We start from the raw sequence: 23,170 nt of genomic DNA, 5'->3' as shown, positions 1-23,170 counted from the left end.
CAAGAAAACCGCAAAAAATGCCTTTTCAGGGCATTTTTTTAAAATGGCGGGAAATGCTCACCAGATACGCGGTAGGAAACTTCAGATTCGTATTCAGCGACCCAAATAATATAAATTAAGCCAAAAAAATAGCTGTGTACCCGAAATTCCAGGTAGCCTTGTTTTTAGCTACCAGGCGCCTGGACTAGTATTGCATTGCTATGGTTTGAGGAGGCCTTAATGTTGAAAGAATGATTATAATTCCAGACTAATGACTATAACTACAGACTGATTTTTGCATTTTGAGAGCTAAGAACGAGGGATTTCTGAGCCTCCTGGGTCCAAACTGTTATTTTTCTCTTATAATATAGTATCAGAAGTCTCATTATTATCCGCATTTCCGACTTTCTAGCTCGATTGCATTTTCCACAATTGCGAAATTGCTAAGATCGCCAAGATGAGAAATCGGTAAAACCACTTAAGTGCCTTGCGGGACCACTTAACCTTTAGCTACGACCCTGATACTTTTTTGTGATTTTTTTCTAACCACGATACAACTTTTAGGCAAATATTTCTGTTGGATTTCGCAAATTTTTTTTCAACGTCAAAATGGGACACCCTTATGAGGGTCAAAGTATCACAGTGCCTTCTCTTCCACCTTGTTGTAAGACCTTGAATAAATCCTCTGCAGGGGTGCTTATCGGTACAGAGCAGTTTTGGCGTGCGACTTCATCTCTGCATTTTTTCTCGATTATAATTTTTCGACATTTCGATGGCCACATTGCGAAACCTCGTATCTCCATTGGGGGTTTCAAAATTTCCGCTTCTAGTTCATTCTTTTGAGGAGAAAAAAAGCTAAGTTTATGACTTGAAATTCACACCGAATATTCTGCTGATAGGGAAGAGAAATCAAGGATGATTAAAAAAAATTACATTGATTTGTTTTCCAAAGAGAAAATGAAGTATGACAGGACGTTTGCCACCTCGCAAACGGAGATACGTAATTTCGCACTTCAGCCATCGATTTTCATCGCTATAGTCTTTTTCTGCACAATTTGGCAGAGATTAGACTTTACATCAGAAAGAGGAGGAAATAGTCGCACTATGCACCTCAGCAAGCTCATCTGATAACAATAAAGATGTCCACTGATTAGCGATAATGGTAACAACACGGCGATGAAGTATAACTATCTTCGTATCGGTAACCTGCAGTCGTTGGAAGGTGCGGATCGTTGTTGAGTCGTTTTTTAAGTCGTAATTCTTCAGTGCTCATATTTAATAGTGTTTTTCTACACCGTTCAACATTTTTCAAATTTCGTGTCATTAATGCAATTTATTTTAAGTGTTCAAGTGATTTGAAATTCAAACGAAATTAGTGTAATTAATAATACAATCGTAAAAAGTGATCGCGGTATCAGATGCGTTAACCGAGTTGCAAAAAACGACAAATCCTCCTTTTTCTCATGCACAGTTTAAACGTTGCCAAATCGGTCACTGCCTTTTCAATGGTAAGAGACACAAAGACGCCACCCCAGCGTAAAGCGTATAAGTATTAGATGTATGATGAGGTTAGTGTGCTCTTTAACATTGGAGCCATCAAGCAAATATATCACCGAGTGCATTACAGTCGTTTTGCACTGGAGCCTCGCCGAAGTCAATCCTTGAACGGTGCATTTCTAGCAGTGCGGCGTGGCGTGCTTTGCGATACATCGATGCATCTGCCATTTAAATCTATGGAAAAAGATCGGTAGATAGGGGTTCGCAACGAACACCTTAACAATCGATTCTTAAGCATAGCTTCAAATTGAGAAATATCGATAATCGATCATTGACGCCTCGCCACTGATTCCTAGTCTCTTCTTCGCCAAAAGTGTGGATAGAGTGTGAACCGTGCGGCATTTCTGCGAGTGTTTCTCGCCATTGATTAATTGAGGGGCTTGGAGGACAAGGCGCATAAGTGCAGTTTTCGCTATTTCGAGAAATACCTACGTGTTTGAAGTTTCGAAATCACATGGATCCTTATGGCGGAAAGAAAGTTCAAACTGACTTTTTGATGCTTAAAAATTGTAATTTGGGGGAAAATGTTTCACAGAATATGCATTCAGACTGGTTTTACTTTGAATCATTACTATCTCAAATTTTTCAAGAACTGCACTTGTGCGCCTTGTTCTCCAAGCTCCTCAATTTAAATCGATAATTATTCTCCAGAATTTTGTCAAATTATACTGATCAAAGACATGAGACAATAAGAAATTTACGGAACTCCCAGTTTTTATTGAATAAGTTTTATGCCTAAACACCCTGAGAGAGGCAAGGAGCTGGGAGCCCCCACATATGACATCGCTAAGCGCCACACGCTAGTCTCAAAGGTGCTGGTCAAACAACCTCAAAAAGTGATTTCATCCACGCTCCTGTAAGTATGTGCAGAGCGACTCTAATGTACCATGAGCTGTACATCGAATGACGTAGTCACTAAATCGATGGAGTGTGTATTGGTTTCTGTCAAACTCGTTCCATTCAACTCTAATCTTGCTTTATCACTCATTCATCCAAGTTTGTTACAGGAGGTTGCTTGGGCGATTTTCTGCATTGGATGTCTTTTCGATACTGTTTCGACATCTGAACCAAATCAGTCGTTACAGGAAATTGAAGGCGATCGAGGAAAAGCTGAGTGATGGCAGTCAGTTGATTTACGAGACGAGGAGCGGTAAGGTCATGAGAAAGGTATGCATGTGATTCTGAAACGAAAAAAAACATGCGTCTCGATAAATTGTATTGCTGACTTGGAATTCCCGCTACTACCTTAGTAGCCAAAATATGGCATATAATACCTATATAACAGAAAATTTTCGTTTGTCAACTGTTTGTATTCCGTAAACACGTCGTATCACGTCAAATCTTTCAAGTTGATTTGCAAACGTCTCATCGTTCACTTTAATTTTTCAAGTTCATATCTGATTTTCAGCGATAAATCTGATATTTTCACGCCCAAATTTTAGAGACTCTTGAAGCCAAAATTGCGTGAAATTGAATTTTAGATATGTTACATTTTTTAAAATTTTCAGAAAGGATGCCCCTGCCCCAGACTCCCCTTTGCACGAGGGACATTCCATTCCCCCAAAACCACCGTTTGGGTGGACCTCACCGTTCGTGAAGTCATGGGTTTTTGCAACCTGACATTTTAAGTCGTCCTTGAGGTTAAGGCTGAAGAACTTCATTCTTCATGGTAAAAATTTAAAATTTGCTGTAGATAGCCCATTGTAAGTTTACTTTTTGCATTTGAGTTTCCTAATAAAAGTTCTGAAATGTCTGTTCTCGCAGCTATATCATCAGATACAGTCAGTACGCACCAAGTTATGGCCTCGGTTGAGGCGAGATCTCAATCTAAATATTTTGATTCCTTCGGTAATTCGTCAGAATTCAACAAGATGTTCCATGTCAGTGCAGACAAAAATCGTCCAAGAGGCGCTTGTTTCAAGGTAAGCGCAGCCTCTTTTGTCGCTACAGCTATGGTTTTCAGAGGAAAAAATTCTAAGTTTAGGTCACAGACGTTCAGTAAGAGAATCGAGACAAAATCATAGGAATTTGATAGGATGACCATTAAATGGAAGGCATTTTAAGCATAAACTAGGATCAAAATTAATTCTACAAATCTTCAAGATTTATCACCGGTATGGTGTAAGCTACTTTTCCGGGGGGGAGGGGGGCTGTGCGTTGTTGGTGGAGACTACTAGTGCCTCCCCCCCCCCCATACCGTTTAGTTACCTCATCCTTCAAAATCCCTTCTGATTTTGTATCACACCGGTGACAAAAGTTTCTCCTTCTGATCCGATCTCGATAATTCACAGGCTACTTGTAGTCAACATTTTTCAGGGTCAAAATAATTGTAATAAATATCAAAATATCATAGGGAAAAAATTTGAAGTATAGTAAAATAGTAAAGTAATTTATGTAATTTTTGGCGGTATGTGACACCTGAGAACTACCTATACGGCGGATTCTCACGGACGGAGGGCCTTTGACCCATGGTAAAAATCTCCCCTCATACAAGTGCATAACTCATTTGGTTATTTTCATCGTAATGTATTCATTTTCTAACAAGTGTATGTTGATATAAATTCATTCTTGAATAATTTTTTTGTCTATGATTCAGGCTATCGATTGGCGATCCGAAAGTTTTATGGCGTGTCCGGTAGAATATTTCTCAATTTTTGGCTTTCAGCAGCATTTACACATACTTCATAGACAGCCAAATAGAAGTAATTTTACTCTCATCCAAATCATTCATGAGATGCAAGAAAGCAAGATTCAGGATGCTGATTTTGTCGTTCATTCAAACCAGCTTTTCCTTCTCGTTGCGTATTTCTCAGATGCATCCCGTCTGACGTCAGTATTTCAAAAGTTATTTTTTCCTCCTAATTTATCCCTTCTCTTCCTCCATGATTCCCGAACCAGAGATAGTCATTAGGTAATTTAAGAACCAGTTGTAATTTCATGCACAAACTGTTAAAAAGTAAAAATGTTGCGAGAGAGCTACGTGCGTAAAAGTCTCCTCTTCAGAAAATGGTGAGGTGATGGTGAATTGACTGTAAAAAATTTAGAAAATGACGTCTTGTTGATTTCAGTCTTCAATTCAGATTCACAGATTTTTCTTTCCTTACAAGGCTAAACTCGAGGTTAGTTGGGGTGTTTTAAAACAGCTATGTAAAATAAATGTTGATCGGTTGTGGGTGCAACAAGCTTTTCCTCAGAAGGGACGCTGGGGACATAATATATGATTTATACTAAGAACATTTTGCATTAAGATAATCCTAATTCTGACTCATTTCAGAAACAGCATATATATGTACCATTAGTTTCCCTAGGCAGATAGCTGCATATGTAAGGATAAAAAGTTCTTTTTTGCAAAATGTAGTCCACCTATCCTACTAACTTAGGTAATCAAAATTACTTTAAATTCTATGTCTCACGTCACACGAGAGATTATACCATTCTTTATAGTCCTGACTTATTTTTATTTCTTTGCATTTTCAGGTGTAATTTTATTTCTGTATTTCAATGTAATTCTCATTCGTTCCGTGTGTCTGTTTTAGAATTTACAGGTGGACCCATCCGTACTTTTACAAGGAAGCAGAGGAAGCTGTTACGTCTCCTAAACAATTATTATCAATTGATAATGCAGGTCATGTGACAATAGTCTTGATTCAAGGTGCTCAGCATTTCAGAACGGTACGTTAAAAATACAGCGTAATCAGAGTATTTCCAAACAGCAGCTGAAGCAACCTGAAATTTTGAGTATTTCCTTTAGTTATACCATGGACGTTACTTTTTTGAGCAACATTTTTTGTGATCATGAGGGTACCTATTATCTGCATCGCAAAAACTTTGTCCGCCTCATTTTGATTTGAGACATTTTTCCAGCACCATCGCCACTTACAGAACCTTACTACAGATGAAAGCCTCAATTCCAGTTAGGCTAACAGCGAGTTTCGTGGCGAGGAAGGAAATTTCTGTCGATTCCCACAAATTTGTCCATTTTGAAGTGAGACGTCAAAATGACAACCTATGACGTCCGGGATTATGAAAGCCTAAAACACACCGACCAATCTCAGAGCGTCTTTAAATATTGATGTCACATTTGATCGACTTTAAATATCTGGTTCTGTTTCAGCACGAATGCCACATTTTCAAAATGATACCAATCTCTCCAATGCAGACATTGATAATTCGGGACCAGGTCATCAGAGCCCCATTTGAACCGTGCGTCGGACTCTTCGCTCTAAATGATGAGCTACTGCTGTTAATTACTGACAAGACACTTGGTTCTCGTCTTTACTTGAGGAAATGTGAGTAACCGTCGATTTTGCAGAATATTGCGAATTACAAAAGCCAAAAATGAAGTAGGAAGTGGTCGCTCAATTGCGATTGTATCGCAAAGTTTTACCGGTTTTTAGACCGTGAAAGAAAACCACGCGCGTGGTATTTTGGTGCACTAATTCCTATGAAATGCGTGAGACCGTGGAATTAATCCAGATGCCTCGCCCCCTCCCTTATTTATTTCTGAGCAAAAATTATTTAAAATAGTTCCTCAGTGGGTTTGTTCTTTAAAAGTACCAACTAAAATATGTGCAGGTCTCAGACTGCGCATACGTGAGTATACTTTGAACGAGATGTTATCAAGTATTTTTTACATCGATCGAATCTCCATTGCGGTGTTTCAAAATTTCCGTTCTTTTTTCATCTCTTCCATGAGAAACAATCCAAATTTACGACTTTAGATTTTGAACCAAATCTTCTGCTATCGAATACGAAAAATCATGGAGAATTTAAGTTTTATTTTGACCAGCTTCTCGAAAGAAAAATAAAATTTCTAAGGAAGTCTGCAACGTCGCAAATGGAGAAACGTCGTCTCTCATTTTGCCCAAAAATATGTATGTATAAAAGTGAAGGCATTATGACTTTCCTCTCTCAACTTATATTCGTCTGTAACGATAAACAATGGGACGCGCTTGCTACGGCGCCTTGATACAACTATAAAACCTCGACGGATGTCCGTATTGCGTTCAAAAAATTGAAGGCGTTTCAACTGCCTGCTCATACTACCTGCAGTTGATTCGATCGACAAACGCGTTGGTCGGCGGTGACGGGGACTTGATGCAACTTTTTAAACTTGATGGATGTCCGTATCGCACCGACTGAAGTGCGAAACCACGTATATTGAAGTTAGATAATAATCAAATGACGTCGTTTGTATTTTTGCCATTTAAAAAATGTTAATTGTAAATACTTATATATTTTGTCTAGGAGTTGATTCTCGGACTTCCCGTCGTGTGATTCATTTTTCTCGTTTTCTTCCTTCAAGAAAACGGCGTGGCGTTCATAAGTTACAAAAATCATTTATGAAATACCGATTTAATCATTTCGCAGGCAATTTATTTTGCACTCGTATGCTTCAAGTCTCTTTATTTCCGTATCTTCAATGCTGGGTCTTCCGCTTGAATAAAACTTAAACTTTCATACTTCCTTCAAACCAAAACTCAATACATTTTCGTGATCCATTGAGTGCCCAAAAGTGCAGTGTGTAGATTTGCTCCGAGGCTCCTGCTCCTGCTCCTATGGGCACTCAATTTTTTCTTTTTTTTTTTCAATCGCAAAACACAACCAAATATGTTAATTTAAAAAATAATGTATTTAAATGCACAGAGATGTAATTTTCAATGTATATGACCCTAAGAACTGTTAGTGTGATAAGAGAACATATTTTACGGAAAGTACACATAGTCCAGTCAATCTGGTATTTCTCTGAAGAAATGAATTTATAGAGAGTTTCTTTGTGGAAACGTGATATGATAGGCCACCAAAATAACATAACAAAAGTTCACGGAAATCAGCTGTCCGATATAAGGCCACCAGCTCGAAAAAAGGCGGGCTGGGCGGCGGTCGGTCGCATATTATCACCTACAAGACTGTAGAAATACTTCAAGCATTACGCCAAATACAGTGCGGTCGCCAGTCGGAGCCAAACGCATACGAGCGCCTACAAGACTGCAGGAATACTTCACGCATTGCACCTAACACAGTGCGGTCGCTGTGCTCGGCGTGAAACGCATATCGACGGCGTAAGTCCGCAATCACATATCTCGTTTGCGGTGTTTGAAAATCTCCGCCTCTATGGTATCTTTTTAAAGGAGAACAAATTGACATCATTTCTTGACGTTTATGTAGAATTTTCTTTGCGCAAAGAAGAAAAATCACGGCAGTTTTAAAGAATTGCCGTTGAGTAGTTTTCCGTTTGAAAAGTAAAGTATGCCAGGAAGTCTGTGACGTCGCAAACCGAGTTATGTGATTGCCGACTTACACCATCGATATACTATTGCATGCCATTTCGCGGGAGGACTCCTGATAAATTTCTCGTTTTTCCTGTTCTCCCTTAGACATCCTCATTTTTTTGACAGTTTTTCCTGTGTTTGCAATTGTGCAACTGCATTATGACTTCTCTAGAAGATAACGTTTGAAGAAATTTACAGTGCTTCTCGGTGACGGAACATATTACACACTTAAGTTTTCGAATTCCTTTATTGCATAAGAACCTGAACTGAGTAACATTTTGGGTCTATTCCTGATCTTTTTCAGCTAGCAAATTTACGTTCTGGACGAGAATAGAGAAGATAAAACAGTGCAAGACTACTTTTGTTGGAATCAGCGCGCAGAAGCAAATATTAATCATCCATAATTCAAAGGTAGGTAATTTATCTTTACAAAGGCTCTGACAAGAGGAATCAAAATACTAGAGACTTCGTGAGAAAAAGTAGGTATGTCTTGCAACAAAATTACAGTTTCTTTCATTATATGTAAAATCTGAAAATACTTGCTTTGACTATACTTATTCACGGAAAGGTTATTGCTTGCTTGATATCTCGAAGTAAACTGACAGTTCGTTTCTTCCCTCGAATGGACATGCAGCATTTTGCAATTAGGAACTACAATCTCTAGCTCATCTGTAAAAACACTTACGTGCATAAGGAAAATAATGGCATACTTACGTTATTTCTAAAACGACGAGCCAAGTATTTCCTATAATTGCAAAATGTAGTCCAAATTTACCTCTGAGCTGCGTCATTTTGTCAATTGAATGTATCATTCTCACTCTAAATTTTGGTCTTTCAGATGCAACTTTTTATCTTTGAGGTCTCGCCAGAGTTTACTCAATCTCGAACACTTCTGTTTCTCCCAGGAATTTCTAGCATTAATGATGTTCAAGCTGAGGGCTATTACCTTAAAGTAGTTTTACTTGGCGATGATGGCAAACTTAAACGTCGGAGTATCAACCTATCTCGTGAGTACAGCATGATCCATGAAGTGATAGGGATTAGAAAATATGCATCAATGCATCGGTATGAAGTTAATTTTTTACCGCGTTCATTGCAATTACCTTTACTAAATTTTAGGGGAGAGTCCCTTTTTGAAAGTTTATGGGAACATAGTGCGTGTGCAGTACCTAACACTGGATAAGAATACATTTTACAATGGACCACTAGACAAGGCACGAATTCAAGCATTCTGATAAATGTTTCTTAATCAGAATTTCACGTAAAACGCGATTCGCGCAACGGAAATTACTGAAACCAACTCCTAACGAGAGTATTTACCTTTTTATTTCACATTGGTTACGCGGATTTTGAACTGCCCGCTCACGAGAAACTCAAAGCTCTACGTGAGTCAAATCGAGCACTACAACTATTTCAGAAAGCCTCTCAATCGAGCAATTTTCATTTCCTTCCATGTGTTGTTCAAACTATGAGTAATTTGCTATAGCTGAGCCAAAGCGTCAAGATTGAGGTTGCCAGATTTTTATACTGCAAGAGACTGTCATGATAACGTTCAGCGCGCGATGTGAATCACGCAGATCATTGAGTTTTCATGAGCGGGTGGTTTGAATTCACACATCAAGAATCATTAAATATCTTCGTAAGGAGTTGATTTCGGTAATTTTCGTTGTGCGTATCGTGTTTTACGTAAAATTTTAGTTAAGAAACATGTCTCAGAATGCTGAAATTCGTACCTTGTCTAGGGGTCCATTATGGACATTTTTTTAAGTTCTCGGTGATTTTTGCCGGTAAGCTTGAAATTCATAAGAGCAGTGGGAGTAGGTAGGTAGTGGGTGCATATGTGTTGGAATATAAAACAGCCTTTATGGCTGGGCTTGGTTCGTAATGACTTTGCAAAAAGCTCTTAAAATATAGGCTATTCTGTCGCAATTCCGACCTAAAATACAGCACATTCTGTTAGAATACACTTTCAAAATATTACGAGAGAAAAAAGAGGAGACAAGAATAAAACTATGCACTTGCACGTAAGAAAATGTTTTAATCAAAGCATGAGTCAAATACTGGCAATTATGATAAAAAATGTATAACATAGAGGAAAAGATTGGAGGCAGCATTAGTACTTTCCAAAACCGTTTTTTCAAGTTTTAATGCCCGCGACTGTTTAAAAACGCAATTTTTTTGGAAATGAACGCGTAAACAAAATTTTAATTCTCTCATATACAGGGTCTCTCACGAAAAAGGAGCCACCTTGAATATCTGCCGAACGCGTCGGAATTTCGAAAAACGGAAAAAGCCGTGTTCGTTGATATCGAGGGGGACACCTTTTGGCGTATTTGACATTTTTCCAAACCGCGGGAGGGGCGCCCCAACCGTAAGTCGAACTTTTCAAATGTCAACCCTACTTTGTATTTCAGAAATCAATTCTACGGTGATTTTTGCCGGTAAGCTTGAAATTCATTAGAGCAGTGGGAGTAGGTAGGCAGTGGGTGCATATTTGTTGGAATATAAAGCAGCCTTTATGGCTGGTTTTTTTGCGTAGAATTGATTTCTGAAATACAAAGTAGGGGTGCCATTTGAAAAGTTCGACTTACGGTTGGGGCACCCCCCGCCCCGCGCCCCTCCCGCGGTTTGGGAAAATCTCAAATACGCCAAAAGGTGTCCCCCTTTATATCAACGAACACGGCTTTTTCTGTTTTTCGAAATTCCGACGCGTTCGGCAGATATTCAAGGTGGCTCCTTTTTCGAGAGACACCCTTTAGACTTTGGATGATAACCCGTCATTCCGGACTGAGCAAGAGAGTGAAATTTGTTTCCAGGAAAAACTGGAATACCGAAGTTTCAGAATTTAGGTGTTGTCCTAGAGAAACTAAAAAGAAGGAAAGAAGACGTGGAACAGATGGACAATACGATTCAAGCCATGAAAAGAACTTTTTCAAAAGTGCTCATTACTAACGAGCGGAGAAATATAACAGGAATCATAAAATGTGAGTACGTCTAAGTAATAATATACGTACCTACTTAAAATGTTTGACATTTTCTGAGATTTTGTAAGATGCAGATGTTCAGGGTACCAAGATATTCTTCACCAATCTAGTGGGATATTCTGGAACTAAGAATCTTTGTCTTTGATACGAATTTAACAATGTACTCAAGGTACATAGCCGTACCCAGAGTTGGTAGGGGGCAACGAATTATAATCGGACCGAAGGCCCGTTTTTAATTATTACAATAGAAAAGAAATCTGAGACATTCATTTGAGGGACTTGGAGGACAGGGCGCATAAGTGCAGTGAAAAATTGAGATATTCATGAACTCAATTAAAACTAGTTTGATAGTCTAATCTGTGGGAGATTCACGACTTAAATCGAACTTTAAAGCATCAAAAAGTGAATTTAAACTTCCTTTCTGCCACACGGCTTAATGTAATTTAGGAACTTTAGACACGTATTTCTTGAAATAACAAAAACTGCGCTTATGCGCTTTGTCCGCTAAGCCCCCCCCCCCCCCCATTTTAGAGGCTGGGTAGGACCCCGCGCGGTAGAAACCCTGGACAGTGCTGAAGAGATTCGTTTTTTAAGACTTGAGTATCTTTGTATTTTTACCTATGTTTTACTCGCACGTAAAACACAAGTGATAAAATGAATAAAATGATGTTTTCAATGTATGAAACATGAACATAGGAACATATACCTCATTAAAGAGCCTCCCAAAATTTCGCCCCTTTTTCGGTATTCGATTCGACCATCGAACCAAGGTTTAAATGGAAGCTTATAATAACAGAGTCTCAAAGACCGCAACATAAATACTATCGTGAGCCCACTACTTACTCTCTCGCAGAACCGTCAGTATTTTTCGATGATGCCTTTCACATGCATAAAACGGGTTTATACTTTCATGTATGAAGCTCTGGTTACTAAGAGTTAACTTAAAAATAGGTGCCTAAGCAGGTAGATTTATTTAGCTTTTTCTGTTTTATTCATAGGCAAGCGATTGGTATTGCGAAACGGTTTCATCAAACACTTACGTATCGTATATCCCGAGCAATCTGTTTCCCACATGGGCCGGATGAACACAACCCTTACGAAAGCATTGAAATTGATACGGTACCTGGACAAAGTTGAGTTGCCCCCAATAACTCAGTTAAGGTTGTGGGGAAACTTGAATGTTTTGTTCGGGGAAGTGAACTCAGTAGCTATTCCTCAACTAAGTCCAGCCGTGTTGCTCACTTACAAAGACCGGCAGTTCATCCATGCCCCTCTCAACTTCACTACTGTTATCGTCAACTGGCTTTTAGCAGACTCGGTCAATAATATCTCGACGGATGGTAAAGTACTTAATCATACCTTCAGTTGAATCAGTAAATTTTAATCATACCATTAATTGAATCAGTAAATGCGAGGGTAACCGAAGGTATTCCAAAAGATGCGCATGTGCTTCTTGCGGAAGAAGAATCCAATTATACATTGCGATTACATACTAGTAGTAAAATTATTGCTACTGTATCGGAGTGTTGTGTATGTTGCCGATCTACTGATTGGAAGGATACCTCATACTGAAGTTGATTGCAATACAGTTGAAATATTGCAATTTTTCTTTGCATTGCAAATTGCCTAGGTACATGTCTTATTCATTGAGCTCATTTTCTTGATCTATTAAAATCAGTATTAATTTCCCAAAAGATGTGAAAAAATTGCAATTTCATTAAATCGCAATTTTATTTCAATATTTTTATTGCACTGTGCTACAGGGCATACATGGCGTGTCATACATGGGCGTTGCTAAAAAAAAAAATTCTGGGAAACACGGTGTATTATGCAGAACCAGGCGCATCTCCTCCTCTTCCTACACCATTCCTGAGAGTGTCCATTTTTTAGATATTCATGGAAGATGAGAGCCCTTTTTGCTAAGTGGATATTTTTACCATCCTAAGATGCGAAGAAACTATTTTTTTTTCTTTTTTAGTGGGGGAAGTACGCAAACATTTATGAGTCTAAAAAGAAATGGTCTCGCACAAAATTAAATAATTTGCGATCACATTCACCTGATTAATACGATAAAACAGCTAAGAGTTTGATAATTCAAATATCAAAGGTGAAATCCCCCAACCACGTTTCTTGGTTGAGGTGTTCAAAAATCTATGCTCATATTTTGTTGTTTTTTTTTTTGAAGGAGGACAAATGGATTGCATTTTGCAAAAAGGAACCACTAGCATTGCAATGATGCTAAGATTGTGCAACTTCATCCTTTGCAATAAAATTGCGGAAATTGTGAAAAACTATGAAATTTAGATGGTAATTTTTGTCTTAAATTTACAGTTTTTAGCGAGTAAAATGGAAACTATTAAGGGATAATCGGGGTTTTCCTCCAGGACAAAAGAAGTTGCACAATCTTAGCAACATTGCAATGCTAGTGGTTCCTTTTTGCAAAATGCAATCCAAATCAACATCATTCCTTGTAGTTGTATTTTCTTCTCGCAGAGAAAAAGATTCACGGATTTTTTTAAAAATTGACGTTGAGTATTCTCAATTTAAAAGATAAGTATAACAGGAAGTCTACAACGTTGCAAACCGAGGTACGGGGTTTGGGAGTTTCTCCGTCGATATCCCCAAGTAGCACAGATTGCAATAAGTAAAAATTGCAATGTAAAAACATTGCAATTCCACTGAGTGTTGTGTATGTTGCCTAGCTCCTATTTGAAGGGGCCCCATTTATTACAGCTTACTGCAGTAAAATTGCAATAAGTTTCAATTTTTCATTGCATTGCATATTGTTTATTTTTCCGACACATGAAGCTCATTATATTGATTGTTTAAAATTGGCATAATTCGACTATATGATGTAAAAATATTGCAATTTAATGGTAAAAAATTACAATTCTTTTTAAATCAAATTGCAATTTAATTTCAATATTTTCGTTGCACTGTGACTTGGGTCCTTTTTTGTGTAATATTCTTGTGATCTTTACTTTGTCCATAATTGGAAGATTGTTTTGCTATCGCAGATTTGGTTTTGAGGACGAACACTTTTTTCCCCAAGCCAGCAGTAATGAGTCAAGTTGAATGCGGTAAACTAAAGTTCCGTTCCGCTCCTATTGTCAACGATATCAACTTAAATGAAGTGGTCACTTTCGGGTCCAAGCCACGAATTATTACCGGTTTGAAAACTTGCAAAAATCTTGCCGCGGAGAAGTTGAAAGTTTTTTCTGTTGAAAAGGTAAGTACCTCCTCGAATGAAAGGAGCTTGGAGAACCATTTTTCCCAAAAAGCATTGAATAATTTCATCAATCATTGGTTTCCTTTTTAGCCGCGCTATGCGTTCACAAAGTGTGTGTATATAAGTAGTTGGAAAATCCGTACGTAAATAGTTGAGACAGAGTTGTGCACACCAGTGGCGGGGCGAGAATGATCGATTATCGAATTTTCGACGGTGTCAGTCGGCAATCACATAACCCGGTTGTAGCGACGTCGCAGACTTCCTGTCATACTTCATTTTTTAAACGGAAAACTGATCAACGGCAATTATTTACAATTTTCGTGATTTTTCTTCCCCGTTCGAAGAAAATTTTGCAAAAACGTCAAGGAATTATGTCAATTTGTTCTCCTTTAAAAAAATAACATAGAGGCAGAGATTTTCAGACACCGCAAACGAGATATGTGATTGCGGACTTACGCCGTCGATTTTCCCATTTGAAGCTATGGCGAAAAATAAAGTATGAAGGAGTTCGTTGCAAACACCCTGTAAATCTATCATTTTCCATAGGTGTTAATGGCAGATCGATCGATATATCGTAAAGCACGCAACACCACTGGTGCGCCGGTGCACACGACTATCGGCCAGAATGAATGACTCACACCACGCTAGAGGAGAGGGAGCCATAAACGCACACTGAAGGAAAGTTTTCGATTAATTAATACCCAGACGAAAACTATCGTTGAGTCAACCGGAAATTTTTTTAACCCTTAGATGCCCGAGCCGGGTAGAATTAACCCGAGGCTTGCAAAGGGACCGCATTCAGAAGAAAGGAGTCAGGCTACATCAGCTGTTGCTTTAACCGGGCAATTTCATTTTTTAACGAGAGAACGTTTGTACGGAATAATTTGGAAATTTTAAGAAATTTGTTTCGTACCATGCAGAAAATTCAGGGAGATTTGCAAAAAAAATCCGCACAACCGTTTTCAAGTAAGAAATCAAATTTCACCGTTGAATTTGGCAATAGCTGACGTGATTTGGTTTCTTGCTGCTTGACGCGGGCCAAATAACACTTGGCCCCCGATTTTTATGGGGCCATAGACCTACAAATACATCCTAATTAAAACAAGAATTAGACATCAAATCAGAAAAAGATGAAGAAAAAAATCGAGTGTTAACACAGCAGAAGATAGATTTGACGAGTTTGGGCCTCTTTTTTTTAAGCTTCTTTTCCGAAACTAAGCGACACCTCAATCACCTCATCAGCGCCGTAGAACGCAGCATAGAGTTCACGCGTCGCGTCATCGCGCCTTCAATTTTGCAAACGCAACGCGGACACCCATCAAGTACGAATAGTTGTATCTCTGCGCCGTCGTCAACGCGCTTTCTTTCCCTTGCTGTCTCCATATTGTGTTCGTTTCCGTTTTTTTTGAATTTTGATAGTGGTGCTTTGGTAGTGGTGAGAATGCGTCATTAAGTTACAAGGAAGGTGAAAATTTCGGAGGTTCTTACCTTTAAAAATCATAATTAACATTGACTAGCTGCTTCAGCTCGCTACGCTCGCTTGCGCCGCTAGCCGGGGGCAAGCCCCCTGGACCCCCAGTTACTCGCTCCGCGAGTAACTGTTGGCTCGCGAAGCGAGCCAAATTTTGCTACTACCAGTGCTTAGAGGACTTCCTGGAGGCAAAATGAAAAATTCAAAAACAAAGAATAGGAAACTAAAAATTACCTACTTTTAGAAAAAGAAACAACCTTGAAAAATAAATAACACTCCTGGAAAAGAAAATCAGAACACTTTTTGAAAATGTAACGGTGCGAAAGGGTGAAGATAAATCACCAATTCTCTTGGAAGAAGACATGAGCCGACCCCCGACATGAGTGAAACTGCCGTAGGACCCATGCTAGGGTAGAAGGGTGACACGTGTTGTGAGCAGGTAGGGATGGGTTTACGTGGAGAGGGAAACGGAAAATCAGAGGGTGGGAGGTCCCCCAACCATATGACTCGTCCAGCGTCAAAAACGCAAATATGTCGTTATCAAATCGAGGTAAATTTTGCAACTTCGGTCGCGCAAATCGAAAAACGAAGGGGTCTTGGCACATCTAGACCCTATGAGCTTTCATTTAAAACAAATCCGAGGAAAATCGGTCCAGTAGTTTCCGAGATCGAATTAGCACAAACTGTCCAGCGTCAAAAATGCAAATATGTCGTTATCAAATCAAGGTAAATATTGCAACGTCGGTCGCGCAAATCGAAAAACCAAGGAATGTTGGCACGTCTACAGCCTAAGAGCTTTCATTTAAAACAAATCCGAGGAAAATCGGTTCAGTAGTTTCCGAGATCGAATTAGCACAAACTGTTGGAGGCCAAAAAAGGCCTTAGGATATTAAATATATAGATAATACTTCAAAAACTATCAAAATCAATCTATTTAAGTGAGTAGGTATAAAGGTCAATTCTACCCGACTAGAGTCCCTTTATACCCAGAGTTAAGACAACTCACTTTTGGTTGGGCTGAAAGTGGCCTAAAAAAAAAATCCAATTCTGATTGGTTCTCGTTCATGGAGGCCGAAACGAGTGCACCAAGATGGCGGTACCTCGAATGTGAACAAGAATAATGAAAATATTACCTAATTGTGGTTTATCAAGAGTAAATTGTTATTTCCATCGGTCTAAAATGAAAATAGATTAAGAAATTATTCACAAACCAATCTAATTTTCGTTTTAATTGATCAATTTGTTGATGTTGTTGTTTTTGTGTGACAGGCATCGCAGGATTCCTGATCCTTATCCCTCAATATCGTTCGTTTAGGTGCACTCGTTTCGGCCTCCATGGCCAGCCAAGGCCGGCTGCCAGTCAGCTGATAATCGAGTTGTCTTAACTCTGGGTATAAAGGGACTCTATACCCGACTAGGTACTAAGCGTATAAAAAAAATTGGATCTACGGGTTAAAGTAACAGGACTTCTATCTGATACCTATAACAAAAATAACGTTTGAAACTAAGAGATTTCCTGTTGACTCAGCAAGGATTCTCTTCCAGAAATGATTAATTGGAATTTCTATTGCTCCAACAGAAAATGTTTCTCCGCGCATGAGAGGAGTGAATCCACTTCGAATTTATTCAACTCCAGATGATTCAGTTTGCACGTTATTTTGTCGTACCGAATGGTGCATCGTATGAATTAGGTATACCTAGTAGTGAAATGAACTCTCAGATTTTTAACAGTGTAGGTATATTGATTGACAGCTAGTGTGTGTTTTGACCTGCAGAATTAATTCTTGCTGGACATTTAAAGAAAATGAGACTGCAAAAACGTGTACGTCATTTGCAGCGTTTCAAAATCTCGATCCTATTCTATGTTTTCAAGATAGATCGGACGAACATTATGACTTGACACTTTCGCAGGATATTAGTCACACAGTGAAGGAAAATCATCGAGTTTTCAAGCAATGACGCTGAATAGTTTTTTATTAAAGAAATATAGCACGAGCAGAAGTCTGCAATGGTGCCAATAGTGGGGCCGATAAGCATAACAATCGTGCACTTCTGGAAGAAAGCATGAAAATTTCAGGGATTCATCTCTACCCTATAGACATTCGATTCAGACATAGACCCCAAAAATCTGAGCCCCCTGGGGGGGCAGGGGGGCCCCCAAATTTTGAATTTTGAATAACTACTGAACGGCTAATGTTAGCGTAATTTTTTTTAAGCAGGACGATAGGAAATTTTATCAGGAACAAAAATGGTTCTTATGAATTTTTCTGTGGGATCGATATTTAAGGCGTGAAACGGGAAAAACCATCGGGGGACGGGGAGCCGGCCGTTCTGAGGCAGATCCGCGCGCTGCGCTGTTTGCCCGGGACGCGCGCGGCGGCGCAGTACGGTGTTACCGACGAAACAGCCGCTTGTCTTGGTTTAATCTCAACGATGCGCAGTTTTAAAAGTATTGTGAATATATCGTACTACCTATAAAGCCTTAAATAGGGCTTAACTTATGCAGGTAATATATGTATACAAGCGAGCGCACGGCAACAGAAAGAGAAGGGGTTAAGTGCTGGAGTTCCGAATTGTTTTGTTGTATGGGTTTGTCAAGTTTTATTACAGCATCCGAGATAACTGCATCAGACATCAGTTGAACGGAATAAAATCTGAGGCACAGTTGTCTCGGGAAGGGGGGGGGGGGCTAAAAGTCACAAATCTTATTTGTGTACCACGATGACCTGAAAAATGATTTTAAAGTGTTTTTCTTTCTCTTTCTCTCGGTGCTGCGACATCAGGATGGTATCTAAATATGCTTACTTAAGACAGGGAGCCTAATTTTGTAAACAATGAGCATACATAAAAACATGCTTATTCTCCTCTCTTTCAGGAACATTTTGGTACATCATTGCTACGTATAGGCATTTTTTTAAGAGGACCAAAACCACCTTCAAAACTTGCTCCAAAAAAACGGCAAAAGAATCTTGAGAAAGCTTGATAGGGATTAATGACCCCCAAAAAACCTTTGTTGGACTGCTTCTTGTACAGTACAAAGAATATTATTAAGTCATAACCAGCCGCCGTATCCACTAATCTGTCAAAACGGTCCATTTGAGTGATAGGAAGTCGCGCCTAAGTACTGGGAACCTATCCTGCTCTTATGTCAGCGCATCATAGGTACGATATTCCGCAATCTCGGTAATTTTGCAACTGATTACTGATTACTGATTTTGACTGATTTTTTGTTATTTTGACGATGGATTACTCTTTTGATAATCTCTAAAGCTAATTCGATCAGTGTTATAATGTACGATAAAGTTTAAGGTGTACGTTTTGTGCATTGCATATTTTGCAAGTCCCGTTTCTTGAAAATTTTTCGACATACTTACCCAGAACTCTTCCATGAGCTCCATACAAATCAAAAATCGGTACGAGATTTGCGGGTTGAAAAAGAAGAAATGCAATGAATTTCTTCCTGAGGCCTGGTCCTTCTCAGAGGTTCTTTAAAGAATCAGAACCTGCATGATAAATAAATTTCCTCCTGAATTAATATTTTTTTCAATACAAATGTTACCAACTCCACTCTAAATTCCATACAACGAAATGTAAGATAATATACATGGATTTTTTTTACTGCTCATTCCATTTTCTATGTGTCGTGGTAAGTACCAATAATATCTTCAAGGATGACTTGATACAAAAAGGCGATAGTATTCAGATATCTTCTTTTTTATCATTTATTTAATGTATTGTTCTATTTTTTTTAAAAATGCATATTTGCTGAATAACTGAAAAAATGGGGAGTTCATGAAAATGAAAACTTCTATTGACTGGCTGGAGGGAAAAAGAGGAGAAAAGAACATTGTCGGAATGTTCCGTATGAATCAGTACCTATGAAATTGCGAGAAACCAATGAACATGAACGAAAAACGACATTTCCTTCATTTTGAAGGAAATCTGGTAACCTTATAGTGGCGAAGGGACTGTGGGGCCCCCCTCCCCTCCCTCTCACTCCTCAATTAATGTCTCTACCAAGTTTTGCAAAATTCATGAATATGTAAGCAGCTCATTGTCTCATTCGCCGAAAGTAACATGAAAAATAAGCTAAAAATAAGTTACGAAGGATCCGCCATTTCCAATAGTCATGAAAAAAGGGTCAAAATCGTATTAAAACTTGTTATTTCGCTTTAATATCTTAAAAAAATGTAATCCTGTACAAAACTTACGTGAGGAAAGGGTAATTTACTCTGTAATGAGGTCGGAAAAGCTCTGCATTCAGAGAAAACAAGATGCGTGATGCGCGATGACCGATCCCTCCTATTGACTCGGCGCTCTTACATTGGAGTATTTCGCTTTTGCTTGTTTTTATGTATTACTAATAAAAAGAAGAGCTTATGTTACTGAGGAAAAGTATTTAGGCAGTACGGTAAATTCATTATTATTTTTAAAACTGCGCATCGTTGAGATTAAACCAAGACAAGCGGCTGTTTCGTCGGTAACACCGTACTGCGCCGCCGCGCGCGTCCCGGGCAAACAGCGCAGCGCGCGGATCTGCCTCAGAACGGCCGGCTCCCCGTCCCCCGATGGTTTTTCCCGTTTCACGCCTTAAATATCGATCCCACAGAAAAATTCATAAAAACCATTTTTGTTCCTGATAAAATTTCCTATCGTCCTGCTTAAAAAAAATTACGCTAACATTAGCCGTTCAGTAGTTATTCAAAATTCAAAATTTGGGGGCCCCCCTGCCCCCCCAGGGGGCTCAGATTTTTGGGGTCTATGTCTGAATCGAATGTCTATAGGGTAGAGATGAATCCCTGAAATTTTCATGCTTTCTTCCAGAAGTGCACGATTCTTATGATATTTTCCACTTATCGCGTTTCTGCAGTTTTACCGTTTACCGTAAATAAATATAATAGACAGCCGGAACAGTTTCCACAGCGATTCATTGATTATTTTTCTCTCCCTTGAAATTTCAGCTGGAGCTCGAGAGAAATTGTTGCGTTGAAGAAGAACACCCTGACTGAATTTAGCACAGCGGCGATTACCTATAGCTGCTGGATGCGATCGCTTTGAGGATTCATCTTTAAACCCATAACTCATCTCATGCTTTATTAAAATGTTTCATTAAAAAAAAAAAAAAAAAAAAAAAAAAAAAAAAAAAAAAAAGTTTAATCAAGCATTATTTAATATCGTTTAATTTTCATAAACTTGAATAATAAATATTTCTTTTCTGCAAGACGAATTGTGAGCACCTGCGGTATTTACCGTAGGTGCCGTTAAAGGTCCTATGAACGGTCTATGATGTGAAGAGCATGAACTTTGATTATACCTAGTCCTTCGAATGATCAAATGAGGAAACAAATATGGAGATAATAAAGAAAATAAATACATGAATAATTCAACACAAAAAAGTTGAAAAGCGCGCCGATATAGGATTCTAAATTAGCTAAGAGTACATCGATTTTGAAACAAACCACAGATATTTCTATTACTAAGTTGGATAATTTTGAAGGCGCAAAAATAGCATTTTAAGCCACTTCCGCCATCTATAATTTTTGAGAATTTGACTGAAAATTCGATTTTTAACTAGAAAAATGACCCGACTCCAAGTCTCTAAAAATCGATCGAACAGGAGCCGCAGATTGGAGGATTCTGCACACAACGGTAAACGATACCCAGCCAATATACATACACTGGAAAAAAAAAAAAAAAAAAAAAACACACACATTGGATCTAGAGTCCAGACTCTTGAAAACATTGGCAAGAAAGAATACTCTTGATTCAATCGGATTTTTGCTTGAATCAAAACGAAATCCGCTTAAATTAAGAGGCTTATGCTTCTTGATTTACGCTAGATTCTGATTGAATCAAGAGTTCTTTTTCTTGTCGATGTTTTTAAGAGTCTGGACTCTAGATCCAATGTGTGTTTTTTCCAGTGTATGGTGGTGCGCCTTCATTTCCGTCTGATACTGTGCAATACTTCTGTGGCGGAATAGTTGCTCAGAGCGCCTTCAACGGTAGGTATAGCTTCGACTTGATGGCGAAAGATCACGATTACCGCTGAAATTATTCTCTATCACGCGCGCAGGTTCTTACATTGACTCAGCACCGACGGCGAGGTAATATAAAAAACATTTATACCTCAATCTGCGACGTTGCAAGTTTTTTGCTGCCTATTTTGAAAGGGTAAACTAAAAGTGAATGACACTTTCAAATCTTCCGTGATTTTTCCGAAATGAGACGAGAAATATGATTTTAATGATTCATTCAAGTCTAATACTTGCATGCTTTCATAAAAAAGGGGAAAATAAGTATAAGTAGGAACCTTTGAGCCAGGCCACAGGCGGACTGGGCTAGGCGGCGATCGCCCTCATGAACTTGCCTGAGCCTGATATCCCTTTAACGGCCCTATGCCTTTTTTACGAAATCTTACTGGAATATCTTCGAGCCCATTTTCATTCCTTGATGCGGCACGGCTGATACGAACTCCGAAACGTCGTTCTATGATTTCTACGTCCACAGCCACGTATCTCGTTCGCGGTGTTCCGTGTTTGAAAATCTTCGCTAAACTATTTCGATTTTTTAAAAGTTCAAAGGAGAACAAATCAACTTCATCCCTTGAATTTTCAACTCGCAGAAAAGGAAACTCATAGCAGTTTTTAAGAAATGCCGTTGAGAAGTTATCCATTTAAGAAATAAAATGTGACAAGCAGTCTACAACATCCATCGAGGTTGTATAGTTGTATCAAGGCGCCGTAGCAATCGCGTCCCATTGTTTATTGTTACAGACGAATATAAGTTGAGAGAGGAAAGTCATAATGCCTTCAATTTTATACATACATATTTTTGGGCAAAATGAGAGACGACGTTTCTCCATTTGCGACGTTGCAGACTTCCTTAGAAATTTTATTTTTCTTTCGAGAAGCTGGTCAACATAAAACTTAAATTCTCCATGATTTTTCGTATTCGATAGCAGAAGATTTGGTTCATAATTTAAAGTCGTAAATTTGGATTGTTTCTCATGGAAGAGATGAATTAAGAACGAAAATTTTGAAACACCGCAATGGAGATACGTGGTGTCGCCTTTCCGTCGGTGCGATACGGCCATCCATCAAGTTTAAGAAGTTGCATCGAGTCCCCGTCAACGCCGACCAACGCGTTTGTCGATCGAATCAACTACAAGTAGTATGAGGAGGGAGTCAAAACGCCTTCAATTTTTTGAACGCAATACGGACATCCAACGTTGCAAACCGAGGAAGGTGGTCGCGGACTTCCATCGTCATGTAGCAGTTGCCAAATGGTGAAATTTGCGGAAACGTCCTCGACAAAAACGAGCGGCATTAAGACCTTTCCTGATTGGACCGCGTTAAACAGAAGGGAACCAAGCCACATTACTCATTGCCAAAAATCGTGCAGTTTAATTTTTTATGTGAGACTGGTTGTGCGGATTTTTGGGCGAATATCGGGGAATTTTCTGCTTAGTGCGAAGTAAATTCCTTAAAATGTTCAAAGGAATTCGAACATATACGTTCTCTTAAAAAAAATTAAATTGCCCAGTTCACTTTGGAAATAGCTGATGCCCAAGTAGTAGTGATCGCGATAAATAGCGATTTTATCGGTTGATGATCGCGATTATATCTTAGGCAATTTATCGCAATTCTATCGAATAAAAAATTGCGATTTATGGCTATTA

The 23,170-nt window shown here is 38.8% G+C and overlaps 1 protein-coding gene across 7 annotated transcripts; it reads left to right on the top strand.

Moving 5' to 3' along the window:
* Positions 1 to 1,168: 1,168 nt before the first annotated feature.
* LOC109044057 (uncharacterized) lies at positions 1,169 to 20,859 on the top strand. 7 transcript variants are annotated; one of them, XM_072306226.1, is made up of 12 exons: positions 1,174 to 1,487; positions 2,544 to 2,691; positions 3,301 to 3,458; positions 4,133 to 4,365; positions 5,073 to 5,208; positions 5,651 to 5,825; positions 8,113 to 8,219; positions 8,647 to 8,815; positions 10,625 to 10,792; positions 11,791 to 12,132; positions 13,810 to 14,021; positions 20,454 to 20,844. In XM_072306226.1, exons 3-12 carry the CDS (start codon positions 3,336 to 3,338, stop codon positions 20,499 to 20,501), a joined length of 1,713 nt encoding a protein of 570 aa, XP_072162327.1. In that variant the 5' UTR covers positions 1,174 to 1,487; positions 2,544 to 2,691; positions 3,301 to 3,335; the 3' UTR covers positions 20,502 to 20,844. The 7 variants fall into 7 exon arrangements, with proteins under 7 accessions (XP_072162330.1, XP_072162329.1, XP_072162327.1 ...); XM_072306225.1 differs by having other exon boundaries at positions 2,544 to 2,703; XM_072306224.1 differs by having other exon boundaries at positions 1,175 to 1,487; positions 2,544 to 2,686.
* The last annotated feature ends 2,311 nt before the right edge of the window (positions 20,860 to 23,170 follow it).

This window comes from Bemisia tabaci, chromosome 1 (assembly GCF_918797505.1).
Source record: "Bemisia tabaci chromosome 1, PGI_BMITA_v3".
Taxonomy (NCBI): Eukaryota; Metazoa; Arthropoda; class Insecta; order Hemiptera; family Aleyrodidae; genus Bemisia; species Bemisia tabaci.
The sequence above is the reverse complement of the archived record's forward strand: the minus strand, read 5'-3'. Positions and strand labels throughout refer to the sequence as shown.